At 42.0% G+C, this 18,410-nt stretch overlaps 2 protein-coding genes across 2 annotated transcripts in view; both read left to right on the top strand.

Moving 5' to 3' along the window:
- Nucleotides 1-5,630, top strand: part of LOC306704603 (junctional adhesion molecule 3B-like) — a gene marked incomplete at its 5' end in the record, with an annotated part of 33,590 nt that extends 27,960 nt beyond the window's left edge. Inside the window, 3 exon segments of the mRNA XM_079171028.1 lie at nucleotides 643-772; nucleotides 871-925; nucleotides 2,012-5,630. Of these exon segments, the coding sequence (XP_079027154.1) occupies nucleotides 643-772; nucleotides 871-925; nucleotides 2,012-2,047 (221 nt within the window). The 3' untranslated portion in view covers nucleotides 2,048-5,630.
- A 3,312-nt stretch (nucleotides 5,631-8,942) lies between these two features.
- Nucleotides 8,943-17,799, top strand: LOC306705036 (vacuolar protein sorting-associated protein 26B-like). The gene is made up of 6 exons (XM_079171680.1): nucleotides 8,943-9,253; nucleotides 10,978-11,134; nucleotides 12,614-12,778; nucleotides 12,880-13,055; nucleotides 13,144-13,286; nucleotides 14,047-17,799. Exons 1-6 carry the CDS (start codon nucleotides 9,031-9,033, stop codon nucleotides 14,182-14,184), a joined length of 1,002 nt encoding a protein of 333 aa, XP_079027806.1. The 5' UTR covers nucleotides 8,943-9,030; the 3' UTR covers nucleotides 14,185-17,799.
- Nucleotides 17,800-18,410: the final 611 nt, after the last annotated feature.

Here is an 18,410-nt window from a genome sequence, read left to right as displayed (position 1 = left end):
ACCGTTCAAAAGTTTGGGGTCACCCAGACAATTTCGTGTCAATTTTCAGTTTCTTCGCAATTTCTCGCATGGAATAGCTTCATTTCTAAGACCAAGAATAGACTGGCGAGTTTCACATGAAAGTTCTCTTTTTCTGGCCATGTTGAGAGTATAATACAACCCACAAATGTGATGCTCCAGATACTCAACTAGCTCAAAGGAAGGCCAGTTTCATAGCTTCTCTCACCAGCATAACTGTTTTCAGCTGTGCTAACATATTTGCACAAGGGTTTTCTAATCATCAATTAGTCTTCTAAGGCGATTAGAACACTGGAGTGATAGTTGCTGGAAATGGGCCTCTATACACCTATGTAGATATTTCATTAAAAACCAGACGTTTCCACCTAGAATAGTCATTAACCACATTAACAATGTATAGAGTGTATTTCTGATTAATTTAATGTTATCTTCATTGAAAGAAACAGTGCTTTTCTTTGAGAAATAAGGACATTTCTAAGTGACCCCAAGCTTTTGAACGGTAGTGTATATGTGTATACGTACCTCTAGTCTGATGACACAGATAATGTGTACAGAAATATTGATTCATCCTGCCTTTTAGGATCCAATGTGTTTCATCTCTGCATTTTGACTTGACCTCCACAGACAACATCGATGTAGTGGGGATTGTTCTGGGAGTGCTGGTGGTGGTCGTGGTGCTCGTATGTATGACAGCGGGGATCTGCTGTGCGTACAAGCGAGGCTACTTCTCTGGCCAGAAACAGACGGGGAACAAGTAAGACCCATGTTCTCCCACTCGCATGATCAACATATAAGACGCACTAATCCCACCGGTCAACCATAAAACCTTTACTGTGCTTTGTGTTTTTGTAGTTACAAAGTTCCAGCGAAAGGAGACGGAGTGGACTACGTCAGGACGGAGGACGAGGTTTGTAGATAGCAGTTGGATCTAGACGCCGGTAGAATTTGCACATTTTAAAACTGGGGAGACACTACAAGTGAATCGGGTAACGAATATTAACTAATATATATATATATCACCATGAAACTTCCTCAGTCTGTAACTTACATTAAGACAAGTCTTTTTTTGGATTACAAGTTTTCTGAAAAGTAAAAAAAATGCAAATGAGACATTATCTTATCAAATTTGCGCTGATTTGCATACATTTCCAGAACAGAAATCTGAACATTGGATGAAGGCAAGTTCAAAATTCTTGTTTCGTTTTGTCAACGTATTATAGTCAAATGTTTTTACAAAGGGAATTTGGGGTTTTGGGGAAACTTTGTATCACCCCAGAAATCTGAAAATACTGTCAAACTATCAAAAATTTGCAATTATTTAAGAAGTAAAATGTTGTATAAATCAGACTATGAATGATATATGAAGGAACCCCTTTGTAAAAACATTCAGAATATAGGTAGGAATGGAACTGGAAGGTTTGGTGTCTGTAAGAGCTGCTGAAGTCGAGTCTGTGGCTCAGAGTTGAGAAAAAACTCATTTTGAGAAAACGTCCTTTAAAGACATTTTGAAGACACTACAAGTGAAAAGGGTAAAAAATAAATACATATTAGATATCAACATGAAACTGCTCTTGTTGTTTACTGACATTAAGACAATTATTTTTGAATTCTAAAGTTCTAAAATGTTATGTTTTAATATGTAAATGAGGCATTATCTAATGGTAACTTTTGGTGAATTTAGGAAAAAGACACAAAGAGACAAAGTAGTGAAATAAACAACTGAATGTGTATGTTGGATGATTTCTTTCCAGTAGTCTGAAAGAAGCTAAATTGACCGGTGCATGTAGACATTCTGTTTTTGCCTCTCGCCCTAAAGTGAAGGTGGAGAAATCAATCGTAATATATGGTCAGCAGTAATAACATATACACATTCAGCCGGGGGCCGATGTGATGAGGTGGAGAAAGAAGAGATATGGTGGTGCGTTTGTAACAGGAGAATTCATACACTTCATTTTGATATCCCGCCTAACTCGTCCCTGTGTGTTCTCTGCAGGGGGATTTCCGACACAAGTCGTCATTCGTGATCTGAGGAGGGACGGATGAGGGGCCCCGTGCTGAGCCAGAGGCGTGACCTGTGGGGACCTGAGCTCCACGCTGTCTGACCACGGAGCCGCCACGGTCCACGCGCTCTGAGCTCTCAGCGTGACCGAAATCCAACTCGCTCAAGTTTGCCAAAGGTGACGAGAGAGGTGTCGAACTTTAGATTACACAACGTAGGGGACTGAGATTCATTCGTTGGACTTTTTACCGCCACCAACCGAATTCTTTTGCTAAATTATGGAGTTCTTACTTTACAGCTGTCGCATGGTTTGAGAAACACCGACCGAGGTGTTCTTTGTTCTGCCAGGTAGAAAAGGAGGAGCATCTTCCTCCACAGTCAACTTTCTACTTCTGCTTCAAAAACCTTCTCGTCATTTGTATAACCTTTGTTTTCTACTGTTGAAATTTGTCAGACTATTTTTGATGGAATATATTTTAAAAATGCCTATAGATAAAGGTTTACTTTTTTAAATATTTGTAAAATACTAACATGTGTTTTTTTTGTTTTGTTTTTTTTTGGTCGCGGATAAAAAGAAATGTGTAACACTTTAACCAGATCAGGCTGTTAGCATCGACAAGACAGAGAAAAGAAAGACTTGAATCGGCATATCGCGATGTGGTTCTTGATCGGCGGTCTTACATATTTAATTTCCTGCCCGCTTTTTGTCGTGAGACTCTTCCATGTCCATGTTTGTAGATAGTCTTAGTGAGAGGCTTTGAAGAGTGCCAGTCCAATGCTGTGAAACACTGCACACAATCAGTGCTGCATTTTCTTGATTTTAAGTGTCCTTCTATGCTTGCTGTTGATCTTGTATATATTGAATTTACTGTCCAGGATAGAGTTTTGCTGTCATATGTACGTTCAGTATTACACTATAATAATTATGGTAATAGTAAAACAGGGTTAGTTGGTTAACCTTCCAGACCCAAAGAAAAGGAAGTTGTAATACGAGACGTGATACGTTTTACTGTGTAAAAGCCCTCGATTTGAATTCTGAATGGAAACAAATTGGACAGAGGACAGAGAGCTTCCTGTTCCTGTGAGGGACAGCTGAGGACTTTGTTATTTTGACTACTGACTCGCATATATTTCAGCCCCATTCACTGAAGGTACCAAGAACATACGCAGAAATGCCCCAGCTCTACAGTACACTCACAGACTGCTGCAGTCAGGTGTACAATCTGTTTCGATACTATTCTTTGCTAATATTTGTGCAAATTAGAGAGTAGACCTCATTTTACATTTCTAACATTTATTGTTTTAGTTGATCTGACCCGACACTTCAGTGGGACAGTGGTAGACAGCTGGGGTCTGGAGGGTTAACAGTTGTACTGATTGTATATAGATATTTGTATTTTTTTTTCTCTCTCAAGATTATGTAAAGTGGTGAAAAAATGTCCTATTTGAGGCGATATGAAACTCTTTCCATTTGTAAGACTGAGAAACGGTAACATTTTATCATATCATTCATAACACATGAGTACGGAAGCCCTGAGAGGACATTTTCTGAGTGATCTCAATAGCTTTCTCTCCCGTTTATGACTTAAGAACAGGTGGAGAAAAGTTTTTTGTGAGGAAAAAAAAGTTGCATGGATCATGTTTTTTATGTGAAAACAGGTAAAAAAGTTTTTGCTGGTGATTCTTTGTCATGAACATTTGTGTCATTGTTGTTGTAATGCTCACTGTGGCCACAAGAGGCTGCAGTGCACCTCTACTCCATGTTCTCAATAGGACTAAAAAGCATTCATGTTTTCTTCCAGGTGACTTTTAATTTGTCCGATGCATTCGAAACACAACTCCACGTATATTGTGTGTTAGCAAGTTGTGTAGATTAAAACTCACCTGGAAGAGAGCATGGAGGCCTTTAGTCTTTTTAGAACACAGGTTAGTGGTGCACTTCAGCCCCTTGTGGCCAGAATGGACATTACAACAACAAACACACAAACAAAAAAAATGATCCTGACATTCAAAATAAAAAGTTGTTTTACTGATGAAGAAAAGTAACTAAGAAAAATGATCCCAGCTAAACCTGTTTTCACCTGTTCTTCAGCCATTAACAGAAGAGAGAAAAGAATTTGGATGAGAAGTAGGAAATGGATCACCAGAAGTTTATTTTCTCACTGTACCTTCAAGGCTTCCATACCTGAACAAGAGCTTCTGTACAACAGCACGGCAAGTGCAGTCATGATTCGACCCCTGTGTCGGTATTCAGAACAAACCGCTCACTGTTTCAAAGATCTGTTGCTTTTGCCTCCTCGTAACTTTTGGAGGCCCCAGCCGGATAAAACAAACACACCTGATACGTATCAGACTTCCATGCAGCACACACGAACCTCTTGTTCAGCAGTTATGAAGTGAGAAGTGTGGTAAGATGTTAACCGAGTCCCAGTCGTGGTAGAGACGATCTGCCCAACATTTGCACAGGGGAAGAAGAAACACTGCTTTTTCCAAGTTGCATTCAGAACCATGACAAATATGAATCCTGTTACAGGTGCTTTTCTGTTTATGGTGAGATACAAGTCACGCATACGTTTCCCCACCTTCAGTTGTACGAGTTTCATTCCTCTTAAGTGCCTTCTGCCTGTACAGTAGTCGGGTTTCTCCACAGCCATGCTCCCCCTCCACGTGTACATGGCTACATGATGCTGTCGGAGGCGTCGTGTCTTACATCCATGGAACCACAAGCGCGGCGTTTGAGAGGAATGATGTCACCGCAAAAGTTTCCGCCTCCCTTCTTTTACATACGTATCTGCAAATTTGTAAATAGCCTTTTTTTTTCATAGATTTGAAGGTGTAGACATGTTGAAGTAGAAATAGAAATATATTAGTGCCTAAATATAGTGGGATTATTTTTGGTAAAGACACATAGCACTATTAGGCAAAAGGAAAAAAATGGACACTCATTGACATGCGAGCTCTGGTTGATAACGCGTTTTAAAAAGGACACACTGTCCTGGTGTGTGTTTTTTTTATTTATTTCTAACGCCTACAGCCAGGGGGAGGGGGGGGTGGCATTTCATTTGTGAAACCCACCACAGCTCCACGCCTCGCAACGATGAACACGATGTCCAAACCGAGAGTTGACTCAGTATTCATGAAAAGTGCCATGCAGCAGTAACGGAGCTCTCATTATTCAGGTGGTTGCTACGTTTTCTATGAAGCAGAGCTCATGCAAAGCGTCATCCACAACAACAAACAGGACTGCCAGCTCCATGTAGGCCCACATTCACCCCCACGTGCAGCCCCCGAAACAAGGCTGCGATCTGGCTGGATGGTGCAAGGATGGAGCCTTATGTGGACGAGATGGTGAGAGACGGTTCACGGTGTGCGTGTGTGTGTGTGTGTGTCAAACCAAGCTCACTCACTGTCTTTCAACTCCAGGATGGCAGCGCTCCACCGATCCAACACCGGTAAAACTGTTCTAGACTGAGGACTTGGTCCAACGAGTAAGAGGGCGGGATGCTCTGAACCAAACTCACATACAGTAGAATGTCCGTTTGGGGCCTGCTGGGGGGTTGTTTATGTTCTTTTCAGAACCACTCTATTTGTGATTAATAAAAACTCACTTCTAACATGACTGGAGACCTTATTTGTGTTTGCCTTCGTGTGAAGCGAGGACGTCTGCATCTGCGCTGCCACTCTTTGTCATTTTGTCATTTGTCTTCTGATCGTCCTCGATGTCTCCCTCCGTTTACGGGAATCCTATTCCGTGTATGCAAGTCCATCAAATGACCCGCTGGCAGCATCTTTGTTGATCTAAAGCCGTAAATCTATTGGTGGGAGTTAAGCCATTTCCACTTTCTAGTCTTAAAACAGCTTTCTTGCTCCCCTGTGGTAACCGTGCCAACTGGCAGCAAGTCCCAGCATAAAGAGCATTAGACCCGATGAGCTCAGCGCGGTGATATACTGTAGTTAGCAGAGGAGCCAGCGCACACTTTTATTTAGAAATCCATTGGAGCTTGGGTCACCCATTTGGTTCAATGTGGGATGAATATAAAGCACCTTTCTGACTGTGGGTCTGAGGAATCCGCCCAGATAATTAAATGGAAATATTGAGTTGAGCAGACCACACGGTTTGGAAGCGTGACTCATTCTCGCTGCACACTCCACCTCTGAATGTTATGTTACGAGCCCCCCATCCTCTTACTGCCGTACAATCCAGTTCATCTGTTCAGTCCGTTCCAGAGGAATTACGTCACGTTCTTAACGTGATGTCATACCATTGGTTTGTGGACTATCATTTTGAAGCCTCGAGTTGGCCATCTTGGGTTTTTTTCAACCGGAGGTGACCGAAGAGGGTGGAGCCGAGTTCAACTGGATCTCGTAAAATACATTTTTAATGTTTCAATTAACTTTCATGAACTTTCATGGCAGAAAAAAACACTGTGAATGGGTTAAGGTTGTGAGGTGAAAAAAACCTGTCAATCACCATGTAGCCCCGCCCTAAAGCATACTCTGCTTTATGGTCTATTTGACTCTAAATGGACCATCATTTACTAAATGAACATCATGCTGTATTGAAGAAGACTAGAAACTAGAGATTGAGACCATAAACTCATGTTTACAATGTTTACTGAGGTAATAAATCAAGAGAGAAGTAGAGTCATTTTCTCATAGACTTCTATACAACCAGAGAAACAAAGGTCCCCGGCAGGACTCGAACAGGGATGTTGCAGTTCACTTAAACACACTTAAAATCAAGTTTCAGTCACGGAATCAGATAAATCATTTTTAAAGTGAAATACTATCACACTATACATTCAGTGGTATTTAGATTCATTATGATACTGAGTGAAAGCGAATGAATGTACCAGATCACTTTTACGTCAAACTGTCACCATGTCCTCTTAGAAACTTAGCTGAAGAGGTTTGATCAGCTGTTATTTGATCAGCTCTTATATTTCCTGGCAATTTTGCAAGACACGCTGGACTATTTCTGTGATTTCTTGTTGTCATGTTTGAAAAAGCCAGAAAAGGAACGTCACTTCCTTAAGGACTAGCGGGACGCCCCACGAGGAAACACCCGCTAATTTGTTCCCCAAATTCTAATTTCAGTAGACATTATGATGCTTTCCAGTTGTGAACTAACAGAGCAGACGCCACAGTGAGGAGAGAAAGAGACGGGTGCAAATCGTACTCGACAGAAGGATGAGGCCTATTTAGAAAAATATCACAGCATGAACGTGATGGGGTGACACATTGACAAGATACTTGTCCGCATCACAGCTGCTCCCAACTGCAAACCACCAACATGGTCTCAAGCTAGAAGGAGCGTGCTTGTTAAAAGTTTGCAGTCATTTGTCCAAACACAGAGAGGAGTTGTAGTAATTTCTCCATGTGACATTCAGATGTTCCAGCTGGCAGTTGACGGACAATTTTAGACGTCTTCTTTTCTTCTTCTTCACTGCCTCAAAAGTGAGTCATTGTTATGAAAGAGACGTCGTTGCGACTCGGTTCGTACAGAGTAAAGCCCCGGGGGGGAGTCAATTAACTGTTGTCAAAGGAGGATCATTATAATCTTTTTTCACAAATCACCAGAACTAATTACGCAGTTAAGAGAATCTGTTCCCGCAGGATTTTTGTAATGAGCTAAAGTGAAACACACACACTACAAAATGTGAGTTTCTTCCTCTGTACACTTCATATTTCATGTAGTTGTAGATGTAGCAGTGCAAATGTCACACTGTGCATTCCAATACCCACGCTACCGTACTATTTAGTATGCTAGAAAAGATTTAGTATGTCCCAATACATACTATATAAAATGCAGTGTATGTCATAAATACCAGTAGGTTCTACCAGGATGATCCATAATCCATTGCGCAGCAGATATATGAGCAAAAGGGTCAAAGTTCAAGGTGCCACATTATGAGGAGGAAGTATATCCCAATTGAATGCATACTGCATGCAACAGTGCATACCTGGTAAGAACAGCTGCAGTGTGTACTAAGAGTAGAAAGAAAAAGTACGACTTTTGGAACGCTGCTCAAGTTTCTGAACTGAAGTGCAAGCGAGCAATTTAAGAATCCTGGAAACAGGAGTTTAGTTAGAGGGGATGTACTATGAACTATGTATTGAGACGGTTGCCACATGTCTGAGAGAAAGGTAGATGAAATATAACAATTAACTTAAGTCTTTGTTGTTATTTGATGACCACTAATATATAAAACTATTTCTATTGGGGCAAGTAAAACTGGACTTTTGGCAAGTAGATTTCTGACCCACTAATGCAAGTGAAAAAAACGAGTGAAATATGTGGCCAAATGGTGTTGGCTTCTTTGACTGACTAATGTTATGGTATATTTGTTGCATATTAACTTTTTACAGAAATTGTGGTACTGACTCCACTGTTTGTCAGTGGAAACCTTTTTAAAGTTTCAGAAGCTTTTTCAGTGTATCAAGAATTTGAAAAAAAAAAAAACATGCAGTGGTTATAATATGGGAGAGGTTTTATTTTCGTATGGAAATGTTAAAATACTGAATTATGGCATAAAATATCAGGGATGGAAAAACCTTAACTGAAGAGGAACTAAAGAGATAATCCGTCCCCTGTTGTTGTTGAACTCTGCCCTCTAGCGGTGCAGCGCTGCCATCACACAACTGTTGTTCACTCAGAGGGACTATTTCTTCCGCCTGTTGATACTGCGCCAAAAATGTGCAGACATATTGTAGAAAAGTTATCGGTATTTTAAATGGCCACATTCAACAATGTATTGTTGTGTTATTATAGTACCAAGAGTATAGTTTGTATCAAAAGTTTTAAAAAGAAAAGAAGAAAAAAAAAACGTTTGATAAATACAGCTTTCCTTCACATGACTGCCCGCGCATGCGCACTCAACCGGTTGTAACTCGAAATATTCAATAATCTGGGAGGCAGTTTAAGCCCTGGACGTCTCACAGCCGAACGAGAAGGAGCTCCAGTGTTTTACAGGTGTTTCTCAGTAGGACCCGGTGACAGCTGACCAGCAGCGATGAGCTTCTTTGGGTTTGGTCAAAGTGCGGACATCGATGTAGTTCTGAATGACGCCGAGACGAGAAAGAAAGCCGAGCATAAAAGCGAAGACGGCAGGAAGGACAAGTATTTTCTCTTCTACGACGGGGAGACTGTGTCGGGGAAAGTCAACGTGACGCTCAAGTACCCGGGGAAGAGGCTCGAGCACAACGGCGTCAAGATCGAGTTTATCGGCCAGATAGGTGAGCGGCTCGCGGGCCTGCGTGTTTCACTCTGAGCCCGCTGAGAGAAGTAGCAAAGTATTAGGAGGAGACGTCGGGGAGCTAGCTACACGCGCTAACCCGCACCGTGTACTTTATTCAATGTATCTTATACGAGTAGCGCGTGAGCCACTTCAACGTCACACCGGCCTGCTGTGGTAACAAGTGTCAGTTTGAGAAGTGTCGGGTCTCGTGACAGATGCGGGTGCAAGCTAACGTCAGCTGACGCACCAGCCATTGGCTAGCTGTCTCATTGACCTTTGACTTCCTGTTTTTCTTTTTTTTTCATTTAAAACAGGGCGCTTCTCTGTCAGAGCACAGCTGTGACTTTCATACAATAGCAACTAGTTTACGGCTGATTTACACACCATGCAACTAGTAGCACGTTGAAAATATAAGTTGCTGTTGTTAGCAACCGGATGTTGAACACTGAACGTGAAGATACAAAACAAACTGGAACTGGCATTGAATTGTTTCTAATACTTGCTACTTATCTCCCACTGCTATTCAGATACAAACGTTATATTTGTTACTCCACTACATTAATCTGACAGCTATGGTTATGTAGCACTTTAATATTTTACAGACAAAACATACATTTATAAAAATGTAGTTTGTTACAGAATAAACTCCACCTTGAACAGCCACAACATGAAGATGCTGTTTAATGCATTAGTGATAATAACCCAGTAATACTATATATAAATCTAACATTGCCAGGTGTCGTACCATTCAGCTGCATATTGAGTACTACTCCTTTTGTCAGGCACTGAAAGTACATTTTGATAGTAATACTTCTGTCACCTTTACATATGCAGAACTTTAGCTGATGATTGGGTTCCTTTACATTGTTGTGTTCCTGTAAAGCACTCTGAAGACTCCACCGTGTGAAATCATTCAACTTCAAGGCTCGGCAGTAAGGGTTGTCACGGTTGACGTGTAACAAAAATGTGAGGTGACTAAAAATGGCAACCATATTTTCAGTTTCAGCAACCTGAAGCTGATGCCTTGTTTCCAAGAGCTTTGTAAAAGTTACGGTTGAACTCTGATCTCTTTTTGTCAAGATCGAGTGCATTGAATAAGACACACCCTGATTCATTTTTCTTGTCAGGATTTTTTTTTGTTGTTGTTGTGTTGAAGTAAGACGATAAAAACCAAATCTGCAACTAATTGCACAAAGGTTGCTGTGTGTAAAGCCGGCCTCGGGGTCCACTAGATTAAGGGAAACGGCCCCTCATTCAGTCTATCTGCAGCTTGTTTGCCTTTCAAGCTGTGTACAGTTCTGTTCAAATGTCTTTTGTCCTTCATCAACATGCAGTGAGCCTAGTTAAGCTGAGTTTGCAGCAGCAGCGGGGAGTTCCTCTTTGTCCTGTCCGCACCACGAGAGCATAAATACATCTTGACATTTTTCATCAGTGCTGCAAACCCTCCCTTTTCCTTTTTCTGTCCACCGCCATTTCTCTCCCAGTAAAGAAGAAGCAGAAGTACTTTGGATCAGGAGTAGAAGGGCAAAATGGCAGCCTTTGTAAAAAAAAAAAGTCAAAGTCAATAGTCCAGAAGTACTTCAGGTAAAACAGTTAGAACGGATTTGGGTGCAACGATAGTTTTTCTTCTGTTATGAATAAAAAGCTTGTGCAAACGCCTCACTACAATGTATGAAAGCTCTCCAGTGCAGCTGTCTGATGCCGGTGCCGTGTCTCCTACAGAGCTGTACTACGACAGGGGGAACCACCATGAGTTTGTGTCCCTCGTGAAAGACTTGGCTCGGCCGGGGGAGCTCACGCAGTCCCAGACGTTTGACTTTGAGTTCACGCATGTGGAGAAACCCTACGAGTCTTACACCGGCCAGAACGTCAAGCTACGGTAGGCTCTGCTGTGGGCGTGCATGGGTTATTTCCAATGTTTGTGATGTGGGGATTTCAGCATCGTAACAGGGTTCAGCTTTAATGTTTTTTTTTTATATATAAGAATCGAGATTGTTTTAAGATTCTGAACGGATTTCCTCCAGAAGAACCGAGTTAAATTGCTCCTGGTGGACAGTAGTTATTCACACCCAGTCAAAGTTGTGTCAAACATTATTGTGTGATTTGTTGAAAAATACCAGCTTTTCTGTGTAAGTTGGCAAACCTCTTAGAACTAAAGAGGCAACTCCAATTGTATTTATGTAACAGGAAGCATTTTCATTTGTTCTATAAACTCAACTTGTTGTCTTTTGAAGTAAAAAGTGTTCATTTGTGCAAATTTAGCATGAAGAAACGTTCCCTTTTGTCTTAGATTTGCCTTTGTGTGTTTACATTATAGCAATCAGTTGAAACAACTTTTCCAAATATAGAAACTCCATCATCTTCTCTACAATTCACTTTGTTTTGAACACTTGTATAGCGCACACTGGAGTCGATCCTAACAGCAGCACCCCTATGTAAAGAATCCAGAATCGATTTTACATCACATTGTGAGAGACAGACTGATTTCACACCCCAAATGTTAAAACACGCTAAAATGCTAAGCTAATGTTGACATGTTAAAGGAATAGTCAATGAGAATAATACTACGACTCTCATATTAGTTGTGTGGGTTCATGTACAGGGCTGTTTCTTTTCACCACTCGTAAAACCACAACTTGTTTTGTTTTTTATTTGGTTGTGAAACAAATGAGATATAACATGTTAATGAGAGGCTAGCGGTTCCCCCCTGTTTCCAGTCTTTTTGCTAAGCTAAGCTAACTGTCTCCTGGCTGTAGCTCCATATTTAACACACAGACATGAAACTGAATCAGCTTATTTCCCAAGAAGTCTTCCTCTATGATTGGCTGTTCGCTCAACAATAACCCCGACAGCTGACCAGCTGTGTGGGACGTGTCCTGCTGTGGCCACTGTGAACGACTTGGCCTTTCTTCTGGATAAACTTATCAAGTTTATCTTTCCACGTTTTCATCCGTCCATTATCTACTGTGAGTTGTTTTGAGCAGCACAGTCTAACCAGTCTTAGTGTTGGGCACCAGGCCTCAGCGCTAACCTTTTAAAGTGGCCACGCGGGGGTTTGCCGAAAAACTAAACCGTGGTCGTCATTTTGAGTCACCTAATATTTTGGGTAAATAAGATAAAATGTGACATAAAAGAAAGGCTTTATTTATTACAGTAGTCTTTGTAGTTTGTGTTTTTTCTGATACTTTACAGAAGTAGAATGTGACCAGTTAACGTGTCCGTCCTCTATTCCTGGTGTACAAAAATCTCTCTTTTTTTATGTTAAAAATTGGTTGGCCAAGAATTGGTTGCCGGTGGGCAGCCCTCGCTGTCGAGTCCTTCCTCGTTTCATCGTCATGTGTCCTTTTTTCTCTTCCAGCTACTTCCTGAGGGCGACAGTGGGCCGGAGACTGAACGACATCAACAAAGAGCTGGACATCGTGGTGCACACGCTCAGCAGCTACCCCGAGCTCAACTCCTCCATCAAGATGGAAGTGGGGATCGAGGACTGTCTGCACATAGAGTTTGAGTACAATAAATCCAAGTATGACTGAGTTCCCTCTCCTCCATCCGAAGTGTTCCACCTGTTTTCCTGAGAAAAGCAGGTGTTTGGTTTTGACAGATGACATGGTTTTTTCCTCGCAGGTATCACCTTAAAGATGTGATCGTGGGGAAGATTTACTTTCTGCTGGTGAGGATCAAGATCAGACACATGGAGATTGACATCATCAAGCGGGAGACGACCGGCACGGGGCCGAACGTCTACCACGAGAACGACACCATAGCCAAGTATGAGATCATGGACGGAGCGCCGGTCAGAGGTAACGACGAGGCCTCGGTGGGGTTGTGAGCCGTGTCTCTACTGCCAGTCCATTTGTCCCACACTGTGTCTGGCTTCTTCTGCCGTAGGAGAGTCCATCCCCATCAGGCTGTTTCTAGCGGGCTATGAGATGACGCCCACCATGAGGGACATCAACAAGAAGTTCTCGGTGCGGTACTACCTCAACCTGGTCCTCATCGATGAGGAGGAGAGGCGCTATTTCAAACAGCAGGTACAGCTTCATGCTTCATGTCACCTATGTTATTTCAACATTTAGTAGACTAAACAATACGGTACAGTACTGTATATACAATATAGCTTACTGTAGTTCATATTCTATTAAGTGTTGTGCTGTTTACAAATACATCAGTAGAGCAAACGGGCTGCTAAGCCTAAGTTTGTATAGTATTGTTCCATATGTTGTCATGTATAAAGAATATGAACACTGTCAGCGGACTACGAGATTACTATGAGTGAGTTATTTAATAACCAATTATTTAGCATAGACTCGTCGGGGTGCTGGTGTGCTCTTGAGTGTGTGTAGATTCTCACATCGCTGAGAGTCACATTCTCTGTGAAAACCTTGTTCGTGGGTTTGAAGATGATCTTCTTGGGAGCGGGTTGGTGAATGAGGCCCAATCTGAGCATGTCGGGGCAACAAGGAGCTCTTTCAGTGGCCGCACGGTGATGGTGCTTCATTGCCCGTTTAGAGGCTGCAACACTGTCCAGATTAGACATAAAAACATGTACAAACACCAGCGGTACTCTTTAACATGCTACAACAGAGGCCTTCAGCTAGTTGACCCAGCAGACATTAACCATGTGCACTGTGGTCAATCAATCATTGAGGTGAATATGTTGTCATTCAATAATCTATGAGTTAGGCACATTTGCTCATTATGACCGTCAGTCACGGGTCAGATGTGATTCATCACCATGGAGACGGCCCCCTCCACCAGGTCCTATATCATTCTTCTCGTGTCGTGTTGCAGGAAATCACGCTGTGGAGGAAAGGCGACATCGTGAGGAAGAGCATGTCTCACCAGGCCATCATCGCCTCCCAGCGCTTCGAAGGCTCCTCCAATCCGGAGAAGACCCAGACCCAGAGCAACGAAGAGGACGACAGCTAAAGCCCAGCATGCACCTCACCCAACGCGCTGTGAGTGCCGGAGCAAACGCCATGCGAACGCTGTCGGCCAATTCTGAATGTGTTTTTTTCAGGGTATGTGTGTGCGCGTGTGTGTGTGTGTGTCTGTGTGTGTCTGTGTCAAAGGAACAACCAGTCCGACTCAGACTGTAGTTGCAAGTAATTCTGTTTGTTTTAACCACCTTGAAGTACCAGCTGGGTGGAGTTTACCACATTAAGACTGCAAACTGCACAAAACCTTCTTTTAAGTGCTTAATTCAACTGTTATGGCATTTATCATACCGTTCAGTGGGGCAAACTTCACCCAATAGATGCACTTAACTATAATGTACAAATACTGTGCGACCAATATCTTGAATTCGTGTGTGTGTGTGTGTGTGTGTGTGTGTGTGTGTGTGTGTGTGTGTGTGTGTGTGTGTGTGTGTGTGTGTGTGTGTGAATGTACAGTATGAGAGCCACCACGGGTGTATTTCTAACAACCTTTCCTTCTAACTACTTACTCGGCTGGAAGAAACGGGAGGTTTCTAAAAACGTGGGTTAATGATGGAACTTACAGTCACCTCAAAAGACTGACACTCATTTATTTAAGGTTCACTGCCCCCTCTCATTTGCTTTTAATTCAAAACAAATTTGGTCATTAAAAAAAAAACAAGCAATGACAGAAGAAATATGTACAAGACTTTAAAAACACTCTCAATGAAAGGAGAAGTGTTTACATATTTGTATAAGACGACGCGTGAAATATTTTCATACATTCCGAGACTCATCAGAAAAAGGTATGACTGTAGAGTATTTATTTTTTAACAAAGCTTCGCATTTTTTAACCAGTGTTCTCCACGTTCAGTGCATCAGGTGGCGAGGGGCTCGGTGTCGGCCGCCGAACGTGGCACTTCCATCCCTACCGCCGCCTCCGACAGTTAGAAGCTCTGCTTTCTTATTTGCACTATCAGTCTCACTCTGCTTCTTATTTTTTTATTCCTGCTCTCAGTGCTGTTTTAGAACTGGACTTATGGCGTCACTTCACATCGAACATGGACAGTATTACACCTGTGTTTAGTGACAAAGACAGAGATGCTTTTAGTTCGGTCTCTTAAAGGGACAGCTCACCCCAAAAATCCAAGATGCATATTTTCCCTCTTACCTTGTAGTGCTATTTATCGATCTACATTGTTTTCGGCACTCGGCTTGTGGCGGAGTGTCATATGGTTCCATTCTGTTGGAGAGAAGGCAGACATCTCTACGGCCGATATCTCCAACACTCGGCGACTCACAACAAAACGATCTAGATTGATAAATAGATCTACAAGTAAGAGGACAGAGATGTATTTCTGATGTTCAACTGTCCCCGTAATGAGCTGATGTGGTTAGTTAGCTTTGTGCCTAAGGGTTTGTTGCCAAAATGTTTCAGTGCAATGCTAGAGAAGATTTGACACAGTGTGCTGCTATGCCCCCCCCCCCCCCCCCTTTAGACTGCACTCATCACTTTTAATGTTAATGCAAAAACAAAATGCAACTCTGTCATATGGAGCGCTTCAATTACAGTTCACAAACGGAAGAGTTCCAAAGTCTTTCTGTTTTCAAGACGAGCACAATCAGGTTTTTTGCTCCTGCTCGTAGATAACTTTTTATTTAGTTTCCTTCTCTAAAATACATCTCCTCCATCCTGAACACGAGCAGGCTCAACGAGTGATAGTGAAGCTCTGCGTCTGAACCCAGCCCCCCCCCCCCGCCTGTCCTCCGTACCTCACCCTGTTCTGCTTGACGAGCTCTCGCTTTGCAGCTGCACAAAGAAACCTCTCACTGTGTGTCCGTATTAAAGTTCTAGACGTTTTTATATTTCATACTTCTACGGGCAGAGGAGGGTCAGCTGTTAGCATGCTGCTGTTGTGCTGAAGCGGCATGTCCACTGTCCACAGACTGCTGTTCGGGTAACTGCTAGAATATAGGAGACGCCCACCCAACGTGCTGAAATGAGCCGACAAGAAACTTTCATTTTGATTCCTGCAGCTCGACGAAGGGGGTGACAGTTTTCCTCCATTAGAGGTTCTTCCTTTGGCATCTTATTGATGGTGGCAGAAATGACTCCACTCTCTTCTAAACCTAATTAGCTTTAGCGGATTGTACAAAAATGACCTGGGTGAGGAAAACAATGACTGTACTCTCCACTGCTAATGTCTAAGCTCAACCCTGATTTCAAGCTTCATATGTTAACAGCTCAGTCATTTCTTCATCGCCAAAATCCAGATTTATTTCAAACATATCAAATTGTGCTCTTTTCACCGAGCAGTTATTACCACTGTCACTCAGTTAGCGAATGGGAGGCAGCATCTTGTTAAGTTTGGGTTGTGGGTTAGCTTTATATACTTTGAACATTTCTGTAGAGGGAACACGACACGCTTGTCTTTCAACTACAGTTTCCAGCTAGCATCCAGTTGGTCCTCTGGCTGTTTGGGGTGTGTAAACACGAACGGCCCGGTGGTGTAATGGGCTTGTATGGAGCAGGGCGAAAATGTTAGAGAGATGAGGTTTACTCCCTACTAACTATAAGATTCACATCTACTGACATGTCAGCCCTGCTAGCCACTGTAAAACAAAGAGACGTGAACATGATCCCACCTTTCTGATCCAGGGTGCACACAAACTGATGGAACAAGAAGATGAAGTGAAATACAGTTCTTGGGGAATGGAAAATTCTGATAATACTTTTGTTACGTTGTAGCGAATGTATTGTGCATTATGTCTGCCCTCTTTTATTTTGGCTGTTCCCTCCATTGATACAGTATCACTCTGTTGAAGGAAAGCAAAACGGTACCATTCAAGAAACCCAAAGCAAGTTTTGATTATGTGTCTTTTTTTCATTGTTCTTTTATGGAGTGCTGCAAAGTTGAGTCAGCATTTTTTCCACTTCCTGTTCCCTCATCTAAAAGTCCATGGGTTTTTAATATGTTTTTGGTTAGATGCCTGAAATAATGTCTGTGGTTGACACAAGCTGAAGACATTTTAACGTTTTGTTCTACGACATAAATACGTCAGTAAATACCCGGCTGATGAATTTAGAAGCTTTGAATTGTCTTAAAAACGGCGGTTGCTAACAAGTGTCTAAATGGAACACCAGAACACTCGTCCTCCTTTGTCTCAGCGGTCACGTCACCGTGGACGAGGTCCTTTCTAGCCTAACGTTGGCTTTTTGCTTGTGGTGACTGCATTCAAACTTCACGTTTGTTTGCCACAGAGCTGATTTTCTGCAACAATCCGATCCATTGGCTTTTTGTGGAGGGAACCAGTGTGATGCTGACTTCCTGGTTGGCTTACAAAATTCCGTCTCCATTCCTGCTTCACTCTTATGTGGCTGTGATTGTAGTTGTTGCAGTGCTGGTACAGACACACAGTAGCCAAACTAACTCAGTTTGTAAAGTGAGATTGAAACAGGACTGAATGATGAAATGTACAGTGTAAATGCACAATGTAAATGCAATCCTTCTCCGCTTTTTGTTTATTTTCATGTCATATATGGTCTCCCTGTCTATAAATGTGGATTTTAATCATTTTATATATTCCTGTTTTACTTTGAATTAAAAGGGAGTAACTGAAAGATGCATCTTCTCTGTTAATTGTCATTTTCTTCCGGGTCTGCCACTGTTCACAACACCAGATGATTGTCTGTGCCCCAGGCCAGTTCTCTCTCACTAACATGACATGAATAAAGTCACAAGGTCATATATTTTTCCTCCTAAAAACCTCAAATTGAAAATATTAGACAGTCCTACATATTAACTAGATTCTTGAAATGTATTTTATCAGGGAAGTCCTGTCTCCATAAGTGTTTCAATCGACATAAAACTAACAACTTCAAATGTACAATATCAGTTGTGGTCATTGCAATATTATGTTTTAAAAAAATAAATAAAAGTATTTGATTAAAACCAGTTCCGGCTAAAATGATTTAGATTTGAACTGGATCTCTGAATGGACCCATTGAAACCAGACTATCGAGCTCCAGACGGGCCTGCAGCGTATTCCAGATGTCTGGTGAAACCAGGCTAAAAGCAGTCTCTGTGTTGATTCTAGGACCCTGCAGCATGTCCTGTGATGATGAATACATACATGAATAAAAGGGAAACAACTCTTGTTTCTGTATGTAGAAAACAACTAAGAATCATTTGTCTTTGAATGTGTTCATGAAGAGCTGTTGCATCGCTACATGTTTAG

This window comes from Pholis gunnellus, assembly GCF_910591455.1.
Source record: "Pholis gunnellus genome assembly, chromosome: 13".
NCBI lineage: Eukaryota > Metazoa > Chordata > Actinopteri > Perciformes > Pholidae > Pholis > Pholis gunnellus.
The sequence above is the reverse complement of the archived record's forward strand: the minus strand, read 5'-3'. Positions and strand labels throughout refer to the sequence as shown.

Coding starts and splice junctions, on each gene's coding strand:
- LOC306705036 (XM_079171680.1), top strand. CDS start 9,031: ATGAGCTTCTTTGGGTTTGGTCAAAGTGCGGACATCGATGTAGTTCTG. Junction 9,254..10,977: donor CGAGTTTATCGGCCAGATAG/GTGAGCGGCTCG, acceptor TGTCTCCTACAG/AGCTGTACTACGACAGGGGG. Junction 13,056..13,143: donor GGACGGAGCGCCGGTCAGAG/GTAACGACGAGG, acceptor CTTCTGCCGTAG/GAGAGTCCATCCCCATCAGG.